At 40.1% G+C, this 27,505-nt stretch overlaps 1 protein-coding gene across 11 annotated transcripts in view; it reads right to left on the reverse strand.

The window, feature by feature from the left end:
- The window catches only part of LOC143348267 (junctophilin-2-like), a 76,585-nt gene that overhangs the window by 25,982 nt on the left and 23,098 nt on the right, over window positions 1-27,505 (reverse strand). Inside the window, exon 3 of one of the 11 annotated variants that reach the window (XM_076778298.1) lies at window positions 8,169-8,275. The exons of the other annotated variants lie outside the window; for them this stretch is intronic. Coding sequence (XP_076634413.1) covers window positions 8,184-8,275 — 92 coding nt within the window. The 3' untranslated portion in view covers window positions 8,169-8,183. Of the gene's footprint in view, window positions 1-8,168; window positions 8,276-27,505 lie in introns of those variants that run through there. 11 annotated transcript variants of the gene reach the window in all.

The raw sequence follows: 27,505 nt of genomic DNA on the forward strand, positions 1-27,505 counted from the left end.
GCAATAAGATCAAAATGCCCCAAGGAAGATAGCACTTTAATGGAATCCATCGATAAGGAAGGAATCTGCTAAAATGAATCCATATTTGAATTATTTTCTATTAACACTAGATTTACGGAGATAAATTTTTTCTTTTAATTGGGATATGGGTTCCTATGATTGCATCGATAAAAATATTTTCCGTATAGTTCCGTAACTTCAAGTATACGTTGAAGAGTAGTCTTAAACTTCTGTGTGCGTCGCAGGAAGAGATCCGAAGGGGTTAATGGGAATTTTGTCTAAACTTGCGAGCTATAATCCGGCACAATGGCATAGGACGAGTGTTCGGGTCTTTTCTATCTATCGTACGTTTACTAAGGTCGTTACGGAGAGGCTCGTCTCCAGCTGATCGATCGCAGCGGCAGCAGCCTCGTTTCAGAAAAGCACGACCAGGGGAGAGGGCTAGGAAAATGGAGTCTGCGGACGGGCATTATTGCAGCCGACTGTACGTATGGAAACGGCTGACTCCCTTCCAAGCGGAATATTATTTCACCAGCGTTTAAGCAAGTGGGTCACGCCGTGGTTCTCGACACGCTTCGACTGCCGATGCGAGCCTCGGGTCCACGAAATTCCACGACCGTAAACCGCCCCCGACTCTAAGCACGCGCCTCCTTCTTTTCACCTTTAATTAATTTCACCGCCGATTCGACGGCCACTTCCCCCATTCTTTGTCGATGATTCATTCGCGCCCCGCGAACGCGTATTTGCCTTCGTTCGAACGATGGGCCTTCGAATATTCCGAAGAATTTGTCGACAGTCAATAGTTAATTGGCAGTCGAGAGTGCATTCGATTTGTTCGAGGGTGGAGCGTGGGAGTCGAGGTAAAGGAAGGGTAAATTTTATTCGCGAATACAAACTTTAGATCGTTTGTAAATTTGAATCTATCGAGGAATTTTTTATATCGCGATCCACGAGAGCGAAAAAAAAATTTTGCTTTGATTTCTGCGGGTACTTTCGATGGTGGATTATTTCCCGAAGAACAATTATCTTCATCTTCGTGTTCTTTATCGTTGTAAAGCGTAGAATACATTTCTAAAGATTGTCCAGTTATTCTAGAAACGCCACGTGTCCTGAGACCGGGGAATCAAGGAAACGACATTAGCAAACATTGTATCTTTGATGATATAATGATTTTTATTTGTTCCGCCGAGAGTTATCAGCCCATCAGCATAGCGCACGAGGCCGGAGTAGTAAAAATATCTCGTAGGAGACGCACGGAGACGATAAGATTGGATGTGACATTCGTTTTGTGCTAAAACTGTACATTTATATTAATTTGATTTAGGAGAATACAATGATCTTAAAATTGAGAATATATGTATTGACTGGGACCTTAACTTTGCAGATTTTTCTACAGTCTCGATAGTAAAGAATCACATGTTGAGTAAAATAAATTATATCAAGAATAAATATTTGAAGATCATGTTAAAGATATCAAGAGAATCGATACTCTTAACATTGATTTCTACGTTTAGTTTTATGACACATTAATAGAGGTATATCTCTAATCAACGAACTTTTACAACCGTGAGTTTTATTTGTACTTCCTATTTGTATTTCTATACATTCAAGATACGAATGTTTTATTTAATTTTTTTTCTAGATTCCAAGTCTATTAACATTTATTTAAATATTAACGTGTCTTTTCTCTATTTGGTTCTATTTGTTTTGATGTTTGAAAACATTGATTGCAATATATCTCTCTCCATTGATCCAAGACTTATGTCAGCAATATTTTACATTCGTCTCGAGACTTTCTAACCATCAATTTGTACGATGATCAAAATCGCGTGATCTTGGAGACCAAGATACTGTACCGCCGCGAAATTTCAAATTTCTCTCGTAAAATGTAATCAATCATACTGCAAAATTAATCGCCGTCCAATAGTTGGAGCAGCAGATAGATACACGTTTACAAAAGTTCATAATGCAGGTATCAGTATACTTCCTGTTCTTATATCTCGTCATCTGCTAGAACTTGACGTAAACTAATAGTTAGAAGATCTTAAGATCAACGGAAAATATGTTGCATCATACTGCCATCAATGTTTACGAACACTGACGCAGGTAAAAGTAAGTAAAAGGCAGACTCGTTGGTTGATTTGCAATCTAATATATGCGTGCTCCAAAAACTTTCACGATGGTCTCTTTCGAAAACAAAATCTAGCACGAACAAATTTTCGTGTAATTTAAAAAAAGTATGAAATATTTACACTCAACATTTTCATTTATCATTGAGAATGAGCAAGATACTTAAGGTTGTTTAATTTTCTGGGACTCGCTGTATATAGAAGTTAATATTTTCGATGGATTGTCCTACCTGACACCTCGTTGAAAAACACAATTGCAAAACGTCAGCTCTCAAGAACCTGAGCAGTCAGTTCTGGAAATCTGACCTTTCACAACTTGTAATTACAGAGGACGTTTCGTATACCTGGAAGGAAACTTGGGTCTTCCTTTTCCAGGTATGCGAAAAGGTACCACGTTCGACTAATTCTTCGAATAATTACCGTAATGAACATCGTCGAGAATTCGTAACAACGTCGAACAGGCACTTTTCTTCAAAGTTTATAACTTGGATTCTGTGATCCCCAATTTCTCCTGACAATGTTCATCAATTCTTTTCAATTTTACAAGATTTACACCTTGGATTCTGTGATCCCCAATTCTTCCTGACAAAGTTCATCAATTTTCTAGAGTTTATATCTTGCATTTTGTGGCCCCGAATCTTTCCTGACAAAGTAAGTCAATTTTTCAGCGTTTACACCCTGCATTCTGTGGTTTCCAATTTTACCTAGACAAAGTTCATCAATTTCCCAGCGTTCGCACCATAAATTCCACGATCCCCAATTTTTCCCGATAAAGTTCATCAATTTTCCAGTGTTTACACATCGTCTAACGTGATCGGGTCCAACATCGTCGCAACTGGGCATGAGAACGTAGGATCTGATCGCTGTTTCGGTTGTCCCACGTTTTTTCCCAACGAACGAAATATTTTTTGCGACGCGTTAACTTAGTTAGAGACGCGACTGTAGCAAACTTGGTCCGGCGCGACCGCTCGGGCTATTCAGGTCAACTCTTGCACGTCTCTTGGAAACGCCTCGGGACAAAAAGTCCCGTCGACGACGTCTCGCTGTCCCCGGGTCCTTAACGACTTCGGGGCAGACGTCGAGATACCCAGGCCATGCGGAACCAGTCACGGAGGAGCGGTTCGAGGCGGTCGAAAAACGCGCGCCCATCGATTCCCCTTTCCGCCACCAACGACCCAGATTAATTATTGTCGAGCTTCTAATTTCACGATGCTTCGTCTGCTCGCTGTCTGTTTCTTCTTGGCGTGGTCAGAAATGGAGAAAGAGAGAGAGAGAGAGACCGTCTCCGCCGCGGAAACTTTTACTGGTTATTGAATTTCTGTCGACTCGGCTTTTCCCTCCCACCAACCTTTCCACGACGCTTGCTCCATTTTGCAGGGCTCGTTCTCAAGAAGTATCGAATTTCTCGCTTTTGTAGTCGTCCCGACTTTGTTTCGATTCGAGTTTTTCGCGATATTACTATCTTTTCTTCTATCGTTAGGGGAACCAGAACGTTTGTTCCACTTTCTTGCGAGTTGTTCCGTGTCTGTTGATTCCTTCGATTTCCGCCCACTATCGAATTTCGGGACTTGCGGAATGCTCGAGTTTGAATAAATTTCTAACGAGTTTGTCTTTCTCCAGCTTCACATCTTGGAATATAATAACAGCTACAACGTTGGGACATGTGTGGGGAGCCTAACCTATATGTTACATAACTCGAACGTCTGATAAATATATTATTATATCGGCTTCGCGAGCACTCCAGTTCGTTTACCTCGATAATCCGGAATCGATCGAGACGTGTATCTTTTCTTCGAAGGAAATGTTGTTTACGCAATTTTTAGGTACAGATAGACGAATATATAAGTTCTTGACATGTCTCTTTAATTTCTAATAATTCTGATAAATATTCTCCGACGAAGAATTCGTCTTCTCGGGTACTTATATTTGAATATCGTTCAATTTCCCCCGACTTCTACAATCCTCTGGAATTTCCTTAATACCAGCACCTCCGAAAACTAATCTAACTCTGTTCTACTTCCCGCGATATCAAGCAATTCTTTCCAAACGAGGGTCGTAAACATATCACGAAGATTCGTGTCAGCGTACGTTCGTATCTATCTTCAGGTTAAATTCCACTTCCTGTATCTTCAGTGTTATCGTTTTCCGTTCATTCGCGATTCGATTGATCCGCGGTTCCGTACGCATAACCTTAGACAACAGAGATAACGTTCCCGGGTCGATCCGGTCCCTAAAAATGTTCCACCGCGGTCGTTCCTCTATCTATCAAGCGGCTTCTGGCTCTATTTACTCTGCTCGCGGAGTGAATCCAACCTGTTTCGAGGGTGAAGACCCTTTCTGGCTTATATCCGTCGCGCGTCGAGTGCCGGGGCGGCGGCCATCGCGGCGCAAACCCCGATTCGACGCCGTTGCGAAAATAATCAGATGAATTTTCGCCGTTTGAAAAATTTATCCTCGGTGTCTGTCTTTTTTCCATCCGCGCGCACGAGCCCTCCTCGAGCATTCTCGATCGGCGAACCATTGGGAATCAATCGCAGACGCTGGTCGAGCGCGACGACCGCTCTCGATCCGCGATGCATCGACGATCGAGGAAGGGAAATTCGCGGTCCACGGGTAAACAGAAGTCGTCGTACGGACCTGTCTCGCTACATGGCACTGGCTGGCCCGCCTGAAATAGCACGGCCACCTTCTAAGATAGTGGTTGCCTGCACGTGCAACGAAAATCGCGGCTGTGCTAGTGAGAATCGGCCGTGCGAGTGTATTTCGGTACGCAGCCTCCACCGGATCGTCACCAACCACCCCACGGACCCTGTCGTTCTCATCTGTTTGTTTCTCTCGACTCTTCGATACCTGAACGCGACGTCCACCGCCGCCACCAGGTCGAATTTTCTACCCGACCTCGCTCTTTTGTCCGCTCATCTTTCGAACAGGGATTCGAAGAAACTGTTGTACAAGATAATATACTGTTTTTTTTTTTATACAGTCCTCTCGAGACCACTCGAGCGACTTTTGGCCATTTTGATTTCAAGAGGACGCCATCCCGGTGTTTTTTTTAGAGGCAAAGTTTTTAAAATTAATATTTTCTGAGATATTACTCTTTGATTCTGTTTGACTACGAGTGACCGTGAAACACAGATCGTCGAACTCGTTTTTTCTAGGATTTCACTGGTCCAGAGATTAGAATGTCAATATCTAGTTTGAGAGTATTTTGTAATTTATTTAATTTAATTTTGTTAGAGCGGAATGGAGAAGTTGACCTAGATATCTGTTTACAGTTTCTGATGTCAGATTATGTCCCCCTAGGAATAAATTTCACGGTGTCGGTCATCGAGAGGATATAGCATAGACTGCTCGTGTCAATGTGTATATTTTACCATGTTGAAGCAATATTTATATTGAAAGTTTTACGCCCGTTCGAACACTTTCGCGATGTTTATACTGTCAGTGTTTCCAAGAAATGCATTACTAACATTATTTACACTGTCGAATGTTTCTCAAATTTAACCAGTATAATCCCTGACGTTTGTGTGTTATTTCTGTAGTAAAACTAGAGTAAACTCTTTAATATCGGAACTAATAAGGAGACCGTTCAAATAAAGAAATCTTCGGGTAGTTACTTTTTTTAAATAGAGTATATGTGTACAATAGATGCGATAGAAATAGAAGAATTCTTCCATAAGAAAAAGATAGACTCTGTTCGGATAATACAACGTTCGAACAATAGAGGGACCGTTAATAATAATTATTTTGCTTGAAGTAAAGAACAGTTTCAATTAAGCGGGAACTTTTATTCCGCTTGGGGAAAAGTTAAATTTTCATTAGGCGGATTTCTCGTTAATGAAACGCGTTCAAATAAGGTGTATACGATAATTGTTTGGGGAAGTAGCAGTAATACGAGCGTAAACAAGTTCGTGTTCTAAAATAAAAAATAATTACAGAAATATAAATTATTTTTCGGTTTACCGCAATTAGGAAAATCGTGAAATATTTATGGCACGTTCCTGTGGAAAATAATCGTGTATTTCAGTATAGAGAATTAAATAGGGGTCCATAGAATTTATTAATTAAAACGTTTTAAATAAATTCGAAGATCAATTTGTCACCAAACGACAATCTAAATTATTATCGTATTATTTGGATTAAAAATCGATTATTCCATCGATCTATTTACACTAAACAGCTCATAACTGTTATTATTATGACGTTTCCATTACGTAAATTAGAAGAAAGTGTGCAGAGTACACAACACACATCACAAAGTAATTGCGTAAAAGCAAAGTGTAGCCAAACGATGCTTATAAACTTAACCTTAAAGTTATTGCATAAGGCAATATGTACAACAAATACATAATCTCGGTTGATCAATTTGGAATTGATAATATTGGATAAGTGACGACGAAAAGACGAACATTTTACTTCTTTGATACGAAATGATATAAAATTTACTAAAATTGGAATTTTATCTGCTAAATCCTCTCATTTATACTGTCGACGTATCGTATTTGATATTATCGAACACGAACTGCCATCATCTATACATACTTTCCAATCCGTGAATATTTATTAATTCCTTTCAGTTTTGTGCAAATCACGTTGACATATATTTTGACGCGTATTTAATATCTTCGCGGTAAAGTGGAACGTAATATGCAAAGATGAGAAGTTGGCTAGTGGGTTTGATTGATTACAGTTTAATCTCCTCTTTATAGACCACAGGAAGGTGGATCTATAGGGAGGAGATTATTCTACGATTAATCAGACCTGGTAACCAATATTTCATCTCAAAATGCACTACTAACAGTCCTTAAAATACCTTTACTATATGATCTGTGTTACAATAAATATATTCTTTCTACATAATAGCTCACAATAGTGCCAATTAAAATTTCGTATATTCTTTTTGTTGCATCCTTCGTGTATACAGTCGCTTCTCAAACCTTGAAACTAAAACTAAGGTCGAAACGTTATCGAGAGATTAAAATTATCGATACGTTCTCTCCGACTATCTCCACATAAATCATTCAGCACCGAAGAACGACTATAAGATTACATATTCAACACGCTGATTGTCACGTTAGTCTTCCCTGTTTAAGAATGGCCTCAATATTTATTAAAATTATTCACTGAAAAATAGGAATATTCACTACTTTAATATTTCTAACTACAGTGACGTTAATTTCCAGTTAGAAAAATTGCACGTTCGAAGTATTCGTTACCAGTGGCCATCATGGCGGTCGAGTTAATCATCGACGAAACGAACCGCTGAAAAATTATCACGAAGGGTTTATAATCTGCAAGTGAAGGGGTTAAACGTTCCCTGTACCATTTTTTCACCGACAATGGACATTCCGTGGCCCCGATTACGCGATTCGATAACCGTTTCAACGCCTCCGACACCATCAACTTTCGAACGAGTTCCATTTCCCGCGCGCTCGCGTTATCCGCCATCATCGGGGTTCCTTTCCCGAACGAGGCTCTCAAATAGAACCAAAATTAGATCATCCGAATCCCGGTTATTTCCATCGACTCGTTATCGCGGTATCGTCGAAGGCCAGGCTATACGAATCCTATTAATTGGCGCGAAAGGCAACCCGTGCATCGACAACGACGAACACTCGCGAGACAAGGGAGAAACACAGGGGGGAAAAAATTGTTAACGCAAAAAAGGACGCTTCTAAAAGCGTAACGAACATGTTCTCTCTCCCCGTCGACGATTATTCTCGCAGTCCGTGACGCAAGGCGCTCGGAAAAACGGAAATGACGACAGCCCAAGAAATAGGCAATGGCCATTTCGTGGATCGTTTCTCCAACATACGGACTCGAACAAAATTTACATATTAAAAGAGGAACGTCGATTTTAATGAATTTTATGTCGAATCATTTTTTGAAGATTTCTCTGAGTTTTAGTGGTGAGATTCGTCTCCTGTTTGTTCAATCGGAGAGATCAGTTTATATGATAAAGAAAAGGTTCGTAAGGTTCTCGCGAACCCGTTGCGCGATGAGGAACGGTCGACAGCGGGAAAAAGAGAAGAAAAGTGCAAAAGTTTTCGTTATTCATGCTTGAGTCATCCCATTCCAAGATGCCGTCCTCGATGAACGAAAAGAGTTCATGGCAAACGAGGTCCGTCCAGTTCCTCCGCTAAACCCTAAAAAAATCATTCTTTTTGTCAACTTTTGACTCGAGCACTGTCGAGGATACCTTTTCTCAATTTTGAGCATGTATTCGTCCATGTTTCTCGATTTATTTATTTACGAGAGAGCCTTATGTGGGATACTTCGTCGGTAAATAAATGAATTGTTACAATGCTTGTTTTTAAAATGCAGTCAGATAGTTACAATGGAGATTTAGATAGAATCTTCAGCCTTGTAGACCTTCGAAAGTTATTCTCGAGAAGTTATGTGATACTTTTTGGCAGTGTTCGAAGGAAACTTCAATTTTACCGCATACATTATAATTGAGAACAACGACTCAGTGTAAAAGTCAGTGATAGTTGGTGATAGCGTTGACTTGTTTTCTTCGATTCGGAAATCAACGTGTCAATCTCGAGTAATCAATTGCACGCGTTAGTGGAGGGACTTCAGTGGAGTAGCCAGATTTCGAACGAACGATTTTTTAACGTCGTGAAATGCCTATTACCTCGACCTCCTCGTTCCCAATACTTAAATCCAGTGGATTTTTATTTTTGGGGTCACTTAGAAACATTTGTTTATTCATCACTCATGCAACACACATTGCCAGTGTTGAAATACTTCGGTAATGTATACAACAAGGCTGCCAACGAATCTGACAAATACCTGGAATACTTGAAAGATCGAAACCTTGCATTCGAGCCACACGGTGGGTGGTCAAATTGCTAGTTTTACGTGCTAAAAGTTTGTAGCAATTTTACAAAATTTATTTCAGACGAAACAGAAATGAAATATTTTATCGGCGCTTCTATTGTTCGCCTTGACAGGAAAGAACTTGGAAAATTAAAACGTGTGTGATACAGAATGATTTACACTATCGATGAAAAACAACGTTACACGCTAAACCGTATCCCGATAAAAACCACCCTTCGCGTTGCATGTTCGAACGGATAATTAAAACAGGGAGACCAGCAGTTTAAAAACCAATAACGCAAACGTACACGTTGGTTTAGTTCCAGCGGCCACCAATTCGCAAATTAGTTTCCGTCAAATTTCACGCGATCGTTGCGTGCTCCCTATTTTTTTCTATTCCACCGTAGGTGCTTCGTTTCTTAAATAATCACTAATTAATTGTCAATCATTTTTACCATGATTTGGCGAACTTAAAAGTTGAAAATTATATATTAAATAGTTTTCGTAAAAATCTATTAATCCTCAAAATTGTGAAATTTTATCTCATCTTATTTATATTAAATCCTGCAGCCCTTCGTTTCTGTGGGGTTGCTCATCCCTGATTCGAGGTGATTCCGCGGTTCACCCTGCGCGTTAAATGCTGGAAAATTTCACCGTGAATGCACAGAACTCGCATGGCGGGCAACGCGTGTAGTTGTAACCGGCATAGAGGGCTGTTGTTCTTCTCGTTTCCTCCCCGTTGGGCCTCGAGGGTCGCTTCCGAGGACGAAGCGTAACAAAATTGTTCCTCCCCGTGCATCGATCGACTACATTCTGAGCCGTTAACGATTTTATCGGTGTCTTTTGGGAATGTTCGATCGCGCTTCAACCATCGATCATTCAAAGTAATTGTCCAAGTGCCTTGTTACGGCAATTGAATCAGTTATTTATTAACGACATTGATTTCGCGGTTTACTGGCTCGTGACAAATTCAAGCTACTTAATAGGGTCACTCGAGTAACTTACCAGTCAGTGATTTAAACCATTAATCGACAATGTAATTTGAAATCATTTTTATTTTTTACGTGCAAATTATGTAGCCTATATTTTCCATCGGGACTCGAAGCGTGACTGAACAAAATTTTATCCGAATTCGAGGAAAGCACGAAGAGTTACAGGGAAATTACAAATCCACAGACTTTTAACCTGAGTAGGTATATATAGTATCGGTAGAGAGAGTTTGGTGGCATCTAGCGTCGAGAATTGGAGTCTATTTCGCTAGAAACTTCAACATTTCGCCGTTGAGAGCACTGACCATGAGTTTAAGATTAATAGTTTTATATTAATACAATTTATAGTTTTAAACCATCCACTATATAAATTCAAACGTTGCAACGGTGTCCCAAAATTACTTTTTCATCCCCTCGAACTCGTACAAAATCGTATTGGTAGTTTCTCTCATACTACAATTTAATTTTCAAAACGTTCAAATCAAATTCGAAGCTCGATCAAATTGACGAGCAAAATATCATCGAAATCAGTATTCGACAGAAGACCACCGTCTCCGCATCCCCATTTCTGGCCATTGACCACACCAGAGCGAAACCCACGAAATTTCGAAACTCCTCCACCTCGGAATCCATCCAAGTTCCGTCGATGGCCGAAGAAAATTAAGCAACAATCTCGTTCGAGGCGCTTCATCGGTCGTTTGGCATGTTCTTCCTACCTTGATCCCCCCTCCGTTTGCTCGTTTCAGCCCCTCCGACCCTCGTGGCAGCCGTTTTAAGCTTCTTGGTCGAGTTAAGGCACTCTCCAAACGCTATTCCATTTCTCCCGTGGCACGTGGCCGACGTATTTATTTATAAATATCAATGCTGCCGCACACAAGCTGGCAACGTTAACGTGTTCGCGCGAGTCGATGCGTAAGCTCGACCTCGCGGGGCGGGGAAGAAAAACCGGGGTTGACCTCCTATCAATCTGCAGACGATCCCGGCTAATAGAGTTCTTGAACCTTCTACGCCCTCTCGATAAATCGCGGACGAGTTTCACGAGGTTCCGACCACTCGTTGCGACTCGGACGGTCCCCTCAAAAACTTTGAGGCAGGTCGATTAGCCGTGGAATGTCGAGCATTTTTGTTCCGTGTCCGGATGCTCTCCAACATCGAACAGAATGTACCGCGAGGCTCCGTAAACTACGTTCCTCCGCGATGTTCGACGCGTAAGAGTAACTTGAAAATCCTAATTGACGGTAAAATAACCTTTTTTGACGATTCGGATCGCAAAACGCACGAAAGGATTGGACGAGGTCCAAGTTAAATTGGTAATGGAACAATCCTCCTTTCAGTAGTTGAGCAGAGAGCAAAGGAGTTCCTGTTTATTTGCTTTTCATTGTTAGGAAAGGCTAGGAAAACTTTTGTTGCAGTGGCCGGATTTGTTAATTTATTAATCGTTTAGAAGATTTTCGCACAAAGGCTGGAGTGGATTACTCTAGGATGCTCCTTGGGAGCGGGTGTAATTAGGAGCCATCGGTCTAATTAGCTTACAGCCGGCCCTGATCTCAGAATTCGGGGACACGAACATCAAAGGTTCCGACAAGAGTTTCTGTCCAACTACTCTGTGGTGTACACACGTGCCAGTATCCTTGAAGTGGTTACACCACTATGTGTACATACCACTTATCTCGTTTAATAAATACCTTTGTTCCTAAACATTGGTTCAAGATAATCGTACAAATATGTTACTTGGATTTTTCTGATTTTCTGCTTTGATACCAGCTTGACAGAAAAATTAATTCTCGAGTCGAGACGTCGAGGGAAATTAATTTGAATAGGGTTTGTGATTTTCAGTAAGCTTACGATGATCTAAAATACAAATTTTAGTTTTGCAGAATATTAAACGTGTTAATCGTCCAACTGTTGTAATAATTATTTACAAATTTTAGACCTAGAAATTGTCGTTTTCATTTAGAGGGGAGGGGGTTGACTTTAAAAACGTTTGGGAAGCCCAGTGGTGCCCAGAACGATGGCTCGATATTTTTACGATCCGTCCGTGTCAGAGCTATTTTAACTCCGCTACGGAGACGATGTTTTATTTCTCGTAGAAAGTCGAGTCGCGGAGGTGTTAATACCGGAACGACAAATGGCCGTTCGATGTAAACACTTGTTGCGAGTCGATTGTTCCGTTGTGGGCACGTTAATCGTTGACGCGTAACGAATTTACGGAACTGTTGCCGGAAGTAACGTTTTGACTTTGCTAATCGTTTAACGATCCCGTGGCAAGTGGAACAATGAACCGTCGAATGCGTACTTTTAATAGAAACCATACATTTATGGAGACCAAGACGAAACGTAAAGAACAATTTTTAAATTTCAATTTATCAAGACAGCAAATCAAATAAATTACATAGCCAAAAACCTGTGTCCTCGTGGAACAAATATTACAACTTCATCAAGCCAAGTACCGTACATTGGCGTATTCACAGGGAGATTCACTAATATATCAAGGATTATTCGTGTTCCGGATCATTGCTCGCGAACAGTAGTTGTTCATGTTTCGGTTCATTGCCCACCAATCAAATTAGTTTTTAATTGGTCAGCTCTTTTTTAATTGCTCCTCTAACCAATTGAAAAGTAATTTGATTGGTGGGCAATGAACCGAAACGGGAACAAATCCCACGATTGATAAGCAATTATCTGGGACACGAGGAGTCCTATAACGACGAGTCTTTCAAATATTAAGGAACGTTACATGTGTAATATGAAATGTAAACTAATAATTCTTGGATGTAATTAAGTTTCGTTTTTAAAGCATCTATTTCCTTCCGAGCTGGTTCTCGCTACATCCGTTTCTGTGTTTCACATTTTGCCTCGAACATTCTGTTTCGAAACTCTAATATTTACGATCGATTATTTTTCCAATATTTCTTTCCCACGCTCGATAACGCAGAACTTTATTCTACCTTATCGGTTGAGAAACAACGCGCTGTCTATCGGTAAAAATCATCGATACATTTTTACCGATACGCAAAACATTGTTTTACAATCGATAAGGTAGAACAAATAAATCGTTTTTTCAAAATGAACGACTACAGAGGATTCCTCGAGTACACGTGCGCCTAGTTAAACCGGGTTCGCGAGAACAGACAAAACGATCATTAGACGTTATTGATATTATTAGAACATCTCGAGCGATTGGATAATGCAAAGAACGCGAATATTTATGTAACCGTGTGACGTAGATTTATAACATTGTTGTACAAGAGCCGGTATTACCGGTGCTGCCAAATGACGCGCGTGTGATCAGAATAACGTAGTCCGTAACGAATACGGAATGAGAAACGCCGAACGACGAGATCGGAATTTTTCATCCCATTTGCAACGCGAATGAAAAATTAACAGAACATTAATCCTAGGAATCTTCCACGTGCTTCGAGTGGGCCCTGCTATTTCAAAACAGCTTGCAATTCGTTCGATTCAGTGCGGATCGTTACGTGTGACCCTGACTAATTCGATAATTGAAATTGGTATTTCATGCAAGCACTCGATCGAGTTACGACTTGATTTTGAAACATTTTGTTGGATGTTCTAAATAGTATTTCTATTGGCATCTATTAATTATATGAAGATGTTCTCTGTGTTACTAATATTGAATAACTGCAGGAAGTAAGGCACTTGAGATAGATTTGACATTTTCATTTTTTAAGAACTGTAACAATTCGTGCAACGATATAGGCTGTTTCGAATTTTATATAGATGAACTGAGAAAATATTTTTGAGGGAGTAATGCACTGATTATGACAGAGAAATAATGCTTGATCTAAATACTTGTTTTCGTGTAATAAACAAATGGAAACAAATGGAGTTAAATAAATACATATTTGCAAACCTAACATTTCGTTCAAAACGTCTCTGATACGAAATGTTCAAGTATCTCAACTCCAAAAAAAAAGCAATAAATGTAGGCTCTGAGGTTCCAGTATAGGAATAAAATCAACCCCCAAATTAGAGGCTGCAAGAATGAAATTTACAAATAAAATTACACAAAATATTAAAATACGATAGTTCTAGCCTTCCAATAATTTACCTGTATTCTCAAATCAGGTGTAAAAAGTTTCTACTTTTCATCGAAACGATCCCTCTCTTTTCTATGATAAAAAGATCTATGTCATTCCTAAATATCTTTCGGTTTCAACGACCGAACATTCGTATCTTTTACTAAACAACGAAAGAAAGTGAAATCGGTGAAACAGGAAAGAAAAGAGCGGGGAATAAATTTCCTCCGGATGCGTCGCGGATTCCTCGCGTCGACCTTTAATTAAGGACGACAATTAAGTGGGAACTCGCGCGACGATAAATCTTGGCGTCGCGGTTCGTCGTGTTTCACTCGTACGCGGACGTTTATCGGTTCCACGGTGGCGCGTTTGCCCCGTCGAACGCATTTTTTCGCGACGACTCGACGGATCCGCCCAATTGACACAGCTCTGTTAATTCCTGTGCAAACACGCGAGAGAAAGGAACGAAACTCGGCCGCCATTCTCGTCGCGGCACTCGACGGAGCGTTCAACTTCGAATATTTGTCGTTCCCGGACGTTCGACGAGAAGGACGGATAAATATTCGCGATATTTCCCGTGGAATCTTCGCGCGGCGAACCCGTAGCTCCTCGAATAAATTACCGGCGTTTAATAACTATTTGCCGAGTATTGTTCCTCGTGCTTTACTCTTTTCTCTGTTACTTTACATTCAGTTATGCGCGACCAGATTGATAGCAACCCTCGAGCTCCAGTTTATTCGCTGGGATTGTGTTTGGCGACAGTGGAACAGGCTGTTAATGATCAGACACGCCCGAGCACATAAATACAGCGGGACCTCGAGTGCGCGAAAATCAATTTTCCAAGATGTCGATAATCGCATCGATACTTTCACGCGACTTGAAAATCGAAACCCTCGAGACGAAGCCTCTCAAATATTCCAACTCAACGTCTCGTTATGTTAATAATCATTAATTGGTAGTAAATACTCGAAGGTTGTTAACAGCATCTTCTACCCATTCGAGTCTGATTTCTTAATTCCTACAAGTTGATGTTTCGAAATATCTCTACTATAAATTATTATTTCTTTTTAACGGAATCGCGTAGAAATTGAATTACAAAAATCCATAAAAATTTAAGAATCCTACCTTTATCTTATATTCATACATCTCGATTCTAATTTTTTAATCTCCACAAGTTGACGTTTCGAAATATCTCTGCTGTCTTTTCTTTTTAGCGAAATCGTGTGGAAATTGAATTACAAAACTCCATAAAAATTTAAGTATCCTCGCGTCCAAGGATCGTATCGTTTCGAACAACAAACGTTCGACCGTTTCCTCGTATTTTCCCATTCGATCGAAACAGACCGGAGAAGTGTCTGGAAAAATTCAGGGGCGCGAAATATTTAGCGAAAATAGTTCCCCCGGATGGGAAGATCGATCGCGAAGCCGCGTGGATAATTTGTTACGCGCTGGAATTCGTATTTATCATGAGCTTCCCATCGCGTCCTGTTTTCTTCTCGCGGAGCGGCGGCGTCGCGCGAGCATCCATTATTTAAACGAACGACATTCTCGTTTGAGGGCGCAGAACGGCCCGTTCAATATTTATAAACTCTCCGGGGAAACGAGGGAACGTCCACGAAATATTCGACCGTCCCGTGATTCAGCGCGACCGAGTAATTAATCGCGTCCCCGAGTCGCGTGTCTTAATTGATCGGGACCTACTTTTCTTACAATTTTTATTTTTGACGCCAGAAGATCTCGTTAAAATCATTTTAAGAATATATCCACGCAATTAATCTGCCACGCGAAACGGCGGCCACGTTTCGTTTGGAGCATCCTTTTGGTGCACGATTCTTCATGCGATTCGAGTAAGAAAGGTATGTTTGTGAAAGAAATCGTACGGAGTGCTTGATATAAATTGATCGAGAAATAATTACAGTAACGATACGCCAGAATATAGAAAGCAAGAGGGAGGCAAAATATTTATAAAAGCAAATATATGTTACGACATAGGTTGGATAAGAAGAATACGTGTACGAAATAATAATTGTGTTAATAAGAGCAGGAATATACGGAGTTCGAAGACAAAAGGAAAAATAGGGAGTAGAAACAAAAGCTAGATAAGAATACTACAGAGTTATCATTTGCGTTTTAATTGCCCCTTTCTTTTCAAAACTGTTAATGAATTAGATATTCAGTCTTATACGACAACCTACACTCGTCGCTAGAAATTCCACTTTATAAACCAATAAATCGTTCCTGGTCCCAATTATTTAAGCAATTTGTGTTTCTTCTGCGACTCTGTTGTCAAGTTTATTTAATAATAAGCAGAATTTGTATGATATTGTGAATGGTACGTCAAATTAGGGCGAGTTATTTAAATAAATATCGAAACAAAGTCACCTCGAGTTAATGAATCTTCCGAACTAATTAATTTTCTCTAATGAAAGTTCGAGGATGCCATCATGTTAGCGTCAAATATTACGATGATTGGAGGGGCACGTGGCACGAGAGTAGAATTTTTCAGCGTACCGTAAAATTCTATCGGCGCGAGGCTCGTTCCAGATGGAAGCTCGACATTTCGACTGGTACACACGGTTAACGAGGTTATATTGACGTTTAAAGATAGACCGTGAAATATGGATCACCGATGTTTACCGAATCACCGATACGTATCGCTTTGCATTCCCCCTTTCGTGCCACGGGAACGCGTTATTTACACCTCGGACGAAATTAAATTCTTCTCCTGTCGAAACACGCGAGAAACAAGCAAGGGACACGAGCCATCGAAGAATGGAGTAATTAGCATTCGCAACGTTCGTGGTAACGACGATTTTTCGCCTTTCGTTCCACCCTGATCAAGCAAAGTTTGCTATTTTCATCGATATTATACTGCGTGTAATTTTAGAAAGACTTTCGTTTGAGCATCTCTGATAAACCAAGCTTCGCATTTAGAGTAAATCGGATTAGAATGTTCAATTATTTTCAATAGTATCGGTATTAAAAAAATAAAATTCCTGCGTAGAAGGGAGAAATATTTTCTTCGTCGAAATAAGTTATTAACGTTTAAAGTTCCGCCCGTAGCGGATTTTTTTTCTCGAAAATGCGTAGGATTTCAGGGGTATGTCTATTCACCAAAAAGGAGGGTCAATTACAATCATTTTTGGTGAATACATATACCCCCGAAATCCTACCCACTTTCGAGAAAAAAATTCGAGTAAGTGCTGAAAGTTTTGGGTGAAAAAAAAGACTTTTGAATCGTCTTGGAAAAATTATTTTTACTTGCAGAGGTCAATTGCAAGCATTTTTGGTCATTATACATACCCCTGAAATCCCACGCATTTTCAAGAAAAAAATTCCTTACCGAAAATCTAATTAGGTGCCTAAATTTTTCGACGAAAAAAAAATTTCAAATTGTTCTAGAAAAATTATTTTCGCCTGCAGGGGTCAATTACAATCATTTTTGGTCATTACGCATACCCCCGAAATCCCAAGCACTTTCGAGAAAAAAATTCAGTATGGGTGAAACTTTAAACGGTAATAACTTTTTAACGAAGCCTCCATCAACAATTTGGTTTTCTTTATTTTCGTCTTATTTTGGCCACTAAAATCCCCCATTAAAATTTTTCCCAGGGGTGGCCGAACACCCTGTATAATAGATTCGTAATTTAAACTGGAGTACCGTTTCCACAACAGCGTCGCAACCTTGCTTTTGTTCGTTTCAAAATTAAAATCTACGACTCAAATAGCCTTTTGTGAGCCCACGAGACTATTCAGCGAAACGTTCGGAACGAGAATTCAAGAAACTCCGTTTCTTCCATTTTAATCTCGAAAAACCTGTTCGTTTCCTCGGTGGGTGGGAAGTCGTCGGTTCGCGACGGATTTTCCAACGTGAAATCAAACCCCACGCCTGTTTTCTTTAGCGAAGGGCCCTGTAGATCGTTCCTCTCGCCACTCTTCGCTCCTAAACTTCGTTGATTGCGGGATAAGCTCCGCGAGAGCTCTCACGGTCTTCGAGGAGGAACGATAAGAATCCGGCTGGTAAAAAAACCGAAACGGGTCTGTAATCGACGCCCTGAAACGCGTTCGTTTTTTCCCCTTTTACGGAATTTCGCTCCTCGAACCGCTGTCACAGCCAGCCTCGCTGCGAACGTTGCTCTTTCATTAATTTTCACGAGGACGTCACGCCCGGAAACCGTGAAACGGATCACTCTCGCTTTATCTCGCCGAGTAATCACCCTCTAATACGAACCACCCCCCATTTACCGAGCTTCTGTGGTTCGCGAATCGCGTTTAAAAGGACAACAACGTCCTCGAATTAATTACTCGAGCAAATTGTTATGCGTATGGCCCTTTGTTAAATCGAGAAAAGCTGTGATATCTCGAACGAAGCATATTTTTGAAGTCTCTCGCCTACGCGATCTCATACGCAGAATGACCAAGAATAATCGATGTATCTTAAAATATTTCATTTAAAAATCGTCGATAAGTTCCAAGTCTACGACAAAAATATCCTAGAAAAAAAATGTCTGTCGCTATATTTGCCCCTCGGAACGCTCTGACGCTGAATAGGGGTTTCGTATTAAAATTAAATATCTTGGAACGAAAAAATTAATACCGGGTACCTTTCGATAATTTCTAAAAAGAAAAAAGTTTGGCGGCGGATATGTATTTTAAAAATTCTTCCGTAAAATTTGTTTTTCTCCTATTAAATTACAAATTTTATCCCCATCAATTCCAAAATGTAGGATCCGATGGGGCGACCCAATATATGTATTAAAATACGTTTCAAGCAATGTTTCAGCCGATAAATGGCGATTTAAATGGTCTGATTCTGTCGTGTTGAAGGATCGAAGCGCCTAACTCAGACTCCGGTTGACCTTGACCAGCAATCAAAGGGTTGAACCAGGGGGCGTGATGAATCAACGGGCTCCGGCGCGAGCCGCTTTGAAGATGGACGCGTCCAGCGGAAGCTGGGGTAAGTATAACCACGATATTCGCATGGACTCGTCCTTCTCCACGCGGTTTGCACACAAATGCTGCTCCGGTTTGCACTCGGCTGCACGCGCCTGTGCACAACCGATACACGGACACGGTTGCACCTCGTAGTGGGATTGTTCTCTTCATTCTACTTACTTTACCGCGGGCCTTTGTAATCAAAGGCCTTGAAGATATAAACAGATAACAATTCCTTTTATATAAAGTGAGCTTAGGTTTAATATCACCGCCTTGGCTGCGTCTCGTCTTTTACGCAATTTGTAATCTATCATCGTTTCGATCGTGTTGCCATCGTTCTACGTTGCGTAAGGGAATTCTACATTGGATATATTTATCGTTGTTATTATCATTATTTCTACAATGCTAGTTACTCGTCAATTTGGATCAAATGGAATGGATAAAAATAGCGTAAACCTCGTGGTCCCCTTTTTGGGGACAATGGCCGTCGGCCATTTTAAGATCGATCTCGAGGAATCGATTTCCATGGAAAGTATTTCAGAGTGCAAGTATTGCGGGTGAAAAGATTGTGTCGTCGAAAGATGCTCCACGCGGGGGATTAAACTTTTACCTCTATGAATTTTTTGTGTCTTCGTTTAGAAAAGACGACTACAGCTTGTCCCAGTTTTCTAGAATCACCCTGTATAATTGAAGTCTTCAGAGACCTTGGGAAATCTTCTGCTTTCTTCTATCTTCTTTTACGAAAGTCTTATTAACGTTTGCTAAAGAAACATTGTGAATTTGTTAAATAGATAATGCTTTAGACAATTGTTCGCGCTACTTTTCTCATAATCGGTTTAAAGTAAGTACAGCTTCTCGGTTGAATATTTTTAAAACGATCCTCGACTCGGGTGATCACTTGTTAAAGTCCATTAACAGGTCAAAACTTCTATGTAATAATTATCCGCTAGAATTAATCGGTAAACAAAAGCAAGGAGCAGAGAAAAATTAATTTCTCAAAATAAACCCTCGAGCACAAACAATGTTCAATTTTCTTTTCTCGCGAATCGAACGTCCATCGAACGACGAAAAATTTTCCAACCTGAAAATTTCGTCTCGGAATCTCGCGATGAATAAAGTGGCAGTCATGTTATGTATACACGTGGATCTGGTATCAACGTGTTCCCGTGTATTTACAGGAAAGAGTGCACAGCTGCACTGCAGACTTCCACCGATCGCGAGCTTCCCCTTTCTTCGACGGTTATATTCGTAATCGTTGCACGAATAATTGGGGAACATTCGTTACAGCGAACAATTCCTGACACTCGTTCCTCCAAACGATATGGACCGATATCCTCCATATTTTGGTTAATACTGCCCCATGGACTCGTAGGGGTTAAAAATAAAAATATCAAACAAGATGCACTTGCTTTCGTACAATGCACACGTAAGTCTCGTTTAACGCGTTTGTCATACCAAACGAATTGCCCACGAAAAAGAAACTCTGTTTTTAGCCGATTGGAAACTACCCACAATTTGCCACAGAGCTTATTTTACCACCTAAAAATTGAACCTGATCGAATCTGATTTTGAAAATTAATTTTTTTAGTCCCCCAGTCGATTCAAAGGACGTTCAGGAATTTCAAATAGAGACAATTGCAATTACATATGCACGTGATATCTCGAAATCTGAAGGTGTACAGTTTTGGTCTAAATATAGGAAAATTGCGCATGACTGTCGAGGACGCAGTTAGGCGCGCGTTAAAACAAGAGGACGATGAATCTGACACGAAGTATCTGGATCTGTTAATAACAGGGAGCGTAAGATCGAAGGGAAGCCTCGACAGAAGCCAACCTACGCTTTGGCGGTTCTGTGAGCTCTCATTGACCGAATGTGGCACGTCGATCGTTGTTTTCGAGAATCTCGCCTACAAACCGATGCGTCGCGATGGCGAATACGGAGAAGCGTCCTGGCACGGTCACGTCATCTCCGACGTGCGTGCCGGACGCGCGCGAAAATAGCACGATTATTCGGCCGGAATTGGTCGCGAGACGCGTTCTCGCTCTCTGATCTACGAACGTCACGAGACGGGAATTTGTACACGTGCTAATTAACACGGATCCACCGCCGTAATCACCCGGAACTCTCAATAACCACGGAATGATCAATCTTTAGTTTTCAAATCGTGATACGCGTCTCTTTCGAATTCAAGTAATTATTTTTCTATTAACCAGCAACTCAAGCAAAACAAAAGAGGAAACTTGTTTTTTGATCGACGAGCAAGAAAAGTACAAAATATAATGTTCATACTTGTGGAAATGTAGGAGTATAAAATATACGTATAATAAATAAATCTCGATCTGTCAGATATAGAGTATACTTCTTGTATTTACGATTTACTTACTAATTTTTGAAATTCTAGTGCATTCTGGAAATCAATAAATCGTGTTTCCGCTATTTAATTTAAATAAAATGGTAAAAATATTTGGCAGTAACTTAGATTTGTAATTACGATGAATAAATTAATTTTTGTGGAAATTGTGCAGTTTCTATACTCGACGGTTCAACTTCGTATCGAAGAACAGAAACGTATTTATCAGTATTGGTGCATCTTTAGATTCCCGATAAAGTTAGCCGCGACGCTGATGAAATGTTGGAATTATGTTTCAAAGGAATACAGATTATACGCGAAAGCCTTTAGCAGTCTTATCAAGTAATCTGTCAAGTATTTAGCCGGGGGAACTTGGATCGTGAAAGCTCCAATCTTAGTTTTCGTTTCAAGTTATCCTGTGCTTCCTTGGAGCAATTCTTTCGATTAATTTCACTGTTTATACTTTCTGATATAATTTAATTCCGTGTTCCTCTTAGAATTTAGAGATCGTTGAACTTAAAATCGCTTCAGGAATACGTGGATTTAATTAACTATTGGGATTTGGGAACATATCAACCTTAAAAAAAATATAAAATAGTCTAGTTTTCGTAACTAAATCATTTTTGTATTCAGAGAAGAGGAGTAAAATGTTTAAACTGCGGACCTTTATGCAAATTCATATTTTTATTAATAGAATTACTGAAATGGGAGCTTTGTAGAGGACCGTCTCAACCCCTAAATATAATAGTTCGTATTTTACTATAAGTATTTCTTATATTTTTGAAAATTATAATTCCCCGCGAATGCATAAACATCCGGGAGTCTAGTAACGATTAATACGATATTATGCTCGTTCGTTTACCATTGCTTTATTTTCCCCATTCTTGTTTCCTCGTTCGCTTGATTTAGATGCACTGTTTAATTTAATTGCGACGCACGGCCGCGATAAAGTATCGTTCCGCACTCAGATAAATGCCAATTACTCGCAGGGTAGATACCATAAGCGCCCAAGTATAGCTGTTTGCTCGCCGCATTCAAGAATGCAACACTGAAAGCAGCGCTCTCATTACATATCGTTTCGCGAGTTACGAACTTCGCCGGTTCGCCCAACAAACTCAGCGCAAAACTCCTTAACGAGCACACTATTCCGCGAAAGAAACACATTGTGCGTTAATGTTTGCATCAACCTACGGACTTAAACTTGTAACATAACAAAATAGAAAATTTAAAAAACTTTGAAGAAAATGTCTTCAAAACGCTATATTTATAGGATTAAAAGACTCAACTGCTATTTAATAAAAGATAATAAAGAATGGACTAAAACAAAGTATTTTCGTACGGTTCAAGGGTCTCTGTTCGTGTTCCTAAAAGTCTGGTACAATGGAAGTTTTAATTCTTTACGGGGGGAAAATTAAAAAGGAAACTTTAATTTTAACGCTGTTACACGAAAATCCCCCACCCCCTTAAACAAGTAGCAGCATATTTTCCAGGTCAGCCGGTTCGCGTAATCCTCGAAAATGCTCGCCCTTCGCGCACCTGTGCTCGTGTTTACGCAGCCAGCGTGTGGAAAAAAAGGGATGAAAGGAATCGTTTCCAACGACGGAAACGATCCGCGTAGGGGTTCCTTTTACGGCCCCACGGCACTGCGTAAGAATTACGAGTGGCTCGTTAGGCATTCCTTAAGTAACGATTTTACGGTCGAGCATACATCATCGGCCACGTTTCTTCCTTGACACGGGGCGCCTCGAGACCAGAAATCGCGGGCAGCTGGCTGCTCCGGGCTCTAAATAAAGCGCTCAAGTGCACCAGGCAACACGAAACGCAATAAAACTTATCTGCACCACTCTCCAACCCCCCCTCCCCACCCTTCATCTTTCCCCATGCCCTTCTTCTCCGGTAACTCCTCGCATTTTCTACTTGGATGCCTTTTTTTTCATTTCCAGCCACCCTGTTGTTTCGTCTACTCGTTTCTACTTTCCCAACGCATTATCCACCGTAACGAATGGAAATAACTAGACTCCGGATGTTTATGCATTTATGGGAAATTTTAATTCTCGAAAAACTACAGAAGTAAGATACGAATTATTATATTTAAGGGTTGTTGCGTCAATCCTCTGAACAGCTTCGATTTCGTTAATTCTATTAATGAAAATACGAATTTGCATAAAGATCAATTTATAAGTAACCGAAAGGAAAAATAGAAATTTATATTTCTATAGGTGCAAGCAGATTTCAAAAGCAAAACAGAACGTTTATCTGTTTTCGTTAGTAGCGAATTAAGCGTTTCGTTAGAAGTTCGAGGTAGGAAAAGCGAGAAAATTTGATACGTTCGAAACTAATACCTAGGGAGGGGGAGAAAAGTTCTGCAAAAACCGTTGCCAGTTTTTTCATCAGAATTAGGGTCAAGCTCGTCCTTTCACCTCCCTCTATCCACTAAATGTCGTGTTTCCATGCACTAGAATTTCCCGTTCATTTTTTCTCATCGCAGCAAACGAAGTTGCTAAATAAAAAATTCTTTTTTCTCGCTCTTCTGTTTCACCGTGCCGAAAATGTACTATCGTGGATCGTTTGATATTAAAAAGAAACATTAACGTTTAACAAACTATCGTGGTATTTTGTAATATGTAAAATGGCTGCTATTCGGAGCCGAAGGTTTCCGACGTACAATTTCTCGACTGCTTTTTTTAACATAAAATGGTTATTGCGTGCGAACGTACGATAACGCACGCGTGTAACGCGTACCCTCGAGAATACTTGTCAGACTTTCCCTGATAAATTAATTTTGCAGAAGGCAGGGTGGAAGCGAAACCATGACGAACCCTTTTCGTGTCCTACTTTTGTTTTTCTACCGGGGATTGTCAGTACGCAAATAAATTTGTCATGGCCAGGTAATTAATGTTTAACGTCATCGTTGATCTTTTAAAATATTCACGAGGACTCGAAAACATCCCTTCGTTCGAAAGAAAATTTTTTTATTACAATTTTCACTGGTAATTGCGATTGTCTAGCACTCGATTACGCATAGTTGTGCAACGCTGAGATCAATCATTCGGAATACTCGTTAAATTTAATTTAAGTGTCCAACCAATCTTTCGAACTTTCGTCGAGCTTAGTTTCTTGGGTTACTTCGTACCGAGATTATCGACAACCGTACTTTCAGCTCGAGATGCGAACAGATCCGTCGAACGAAGTTTCTCAACGCGAATCGACCGATCTTTACACGGAGATTAAAAACAAAATGTCGCATATATTTGAAAGGAGTAGAAACGCCCGTTTGGCTGTCAAGTCTTGGAAATCGATAAATTGATTGCTCCAATTTGTCGCTGTCTGTTTCGCTATTCTTTCCGTTTCGTTCGAAATATTCGAAGGAGCAGAATCTGCGCGATCGAGAGTTGTTATTTTCCAAAATAAGGAACAGTAAAAGAGTAAGTTTAAGATTATTCTCAGCCACAAATCTTTTTAAATAAACTTAGCCAACCGTTCAAGCGATTTTCTATTACATTTAACCACATAATCCCTTAATTAAATTCTTTGAAGTTGAGACTCGTGTAATATAAAAATTAAATAATTATTCGGTAAACGAATTGGTTTCTCTCATTTTCGATAATGAAATTTTACATAATCTCATCGTGTGATCTATGCGAAAATGTAATCCATTAGGATTAAATCGTTTTATTTCTTTGCAAAATTGTTACGTGATCGCCTTCCAATGTAATTTCATGGAAATCCTCCGTGGACAATGCCTTGATGCTACCTTGATAGGTTGTGTCACTATTGATCGATTCGAGAGCATTAGGCCAACAGCGTAATTACCATAGCCATTTCATTCCAACACTCAGTTATTTATGACAACGATATCCTCTACATTACGACAAGCTTACAATAAATCTTGTTAATATTGCTAGTGCAACAATAATCTGAAATCTTTGCCGAGTACTCGACGTTTAATTAAACGCTTCGTGAACACTTTGACAAAACGTAAGTTCGTTTTCATTTAACACGCTTCAAGTTACGGCACCTTTTCAGGAAACGTTTCCCTTAATTAGATTTTTATCTTAAAAAGAAGTTTCGTGTACTATCCTCGGAGAATCTAGCGACTATTCTGTTAATCAATAAGTTCTTGTTATTCTTTCGTTATTAAAATTTAATTTCACTTTATGATGTAATTTATACTCGGTGATATTAAAAATTGGACTGTTATTCCTGAGAGAAGATACAAATCGCTTTGTAAACGACGTTTCTCTTGCATGTTTCCTCCGAACAAAGTAGTACATGTTTTACATTTTATTTTTAGTTCGAGACTGTATAAACGATACTTTCCTGATTCTTTGTTCATTTTTCTTTTCACCCACCGGTGCAATGGAAAATTTCCCACCATCCAGAGACACGTTCTACCGGAAGTGGGGGACTAAGAAACGTCTCATCGTCGCGCTATAATCCCCCGGATCACGTTTCAGTGGAATCCTGGAACAATGATTTCAGGATCCTGTCCAAGCGTTTCGCTGTTTCCTACCCTTCGTTCTCTAATGCCGAGGCGTTTCTCGCTTTTCGATTCGCTGAAAACAATCCCTGTCAACGGCAGGTCAGGGGATGAACGACGACAAAAGAAACACGCGAATCGATCGATACTGTGCCGGACAGAAAATCTGATCATTCTCAATTTTCTCGCTCATTTCCCGCTGGCCATCCTCCTCGAAGCGAATTTTTTACGCCACCGATACTTTTGCTGAAATTTATTCATTGTCAATCACGAGGGTGGTACATTTCCATTTCATACTCAACTTCGAAAGAGAAATTTTTCTTACTGTTAATTGCAATATTTTTATAAAATCAGAGGATTAAATGTAATTAATATCTTAGACTATTCCAATCGTGTCATATTTCCTCTTTTCGCTAATAATTGCTCAAAAAAATCATTTTTCTCGCCATTTGACGATCGTCTCAGCTTCGTCCGCTATCGACAGTAATACTCAGTCGGTAAACGAAATAAAGAATCGATACGTATCGAAAGGAATTGAAACTGAGAGTCGTAGGGGAAAGATATCCGGGTTGCAGGTCCCGAGGGAACAAAGAAAATAATCGTCGAAGGAGAGGTCCTCGTTTTCGTTGTTCTTTCGTCGAGAATGTTCCAGGAGCCAGGAATCATGGACGAATGGCTCAAAGGGTATCGATTTTTTCCTCCCCGTTGTCAGGATCGTTTCGAGTTTTTATTCGTCTCGAACACGTCGGGGACGGGGATTCTACGAAACGAAATCCAAGATTGTTCTATTTGCAGATATAATACTGGCGTACATCTCTGGTGTTTTCGCGAGCGATTCGGAACAGGCTATTTTCAGTGGTCGAGATAAAGCGTAACGCAGCTGAAATAATTGGATTGGAACTTTTTAAAGAATAAAATTCTTGCCTGACGGATGGACGTGTCTGTGCCTCGCGATGATCTCTGCTCGCGATTATTCCACGGTTTTATCGACCACTCGTGCCTTTTATTTCAGTCTGCGGTTCGAATTAATTTCACCTCTAATGAATCATCCCTGCGATCCTTGCAATTTTCCATCGGGGATAATTTTACGCTTTCGATACAGTTGCGCGTAGTCGCTTCGAAAGAGTCTCGAACGCAAATGGAGAACATTGTACGGTGCCATGTAGCTTGTAAACAAAGTTATCGCTCTTTTTACTGGTGGACCGATCGATACAACGTCGTGGAATTTTGTTGTACGTTTGAAATTAGGTCTGGGCACTGTTCGAATAAACAGTGAAATATTTTATACGATATTTCACGAATTTTACATATTCTCTAATAGGAAAGATTGGAACGAATAAATTTAACAGTTTGGTTGATTGGAAATAAATACGTTTCTCGGATCGTGTAAATAAGTATCGAATGAGAATAACCAAGTGAATTTATCGATTTTCACGAGGGGCGACACGAGAAGCGAAATAATTGAGTCGAAGCTTTCGGGGGAATAAATTTCAATGCCAACGGACGGACTTATTTTACTTTTCACCTCTCGCCGTGATTATTTTTGCCTTTGCGGACCTTGGAGTTTCCCGCTTTCGATTTCAATTCCTTCAGGTACTTTCAACTTTAACGAACCAGTTTTCAGCCGCGAATCAGGGACATTATTTTCCCATTGCTCGACAAAAATAAAATCTCGCTAAATATTTAGAACCGCGTAACGAACGGACTTGCTTTTCGACAATTTTTAGTCGTAATTATGCTCGGTCCGTTCGTTCATAAA

Source organism: Colletes latitarsis, chromosome 11 (assembly GCF_051014445.1).
Source record: "Colletes latitarsis isolate SP2378_abdomen chromosome 11, iyColLati1, whole genome shotgun sequence".
Classification (NCBI taxonomy): domain Eukaryota; kingdom Metazoa; phylum Arthropoda; class Insecta; order Hymenoptera; family Colletidae; genus Colletes; species Colletes latitarsis.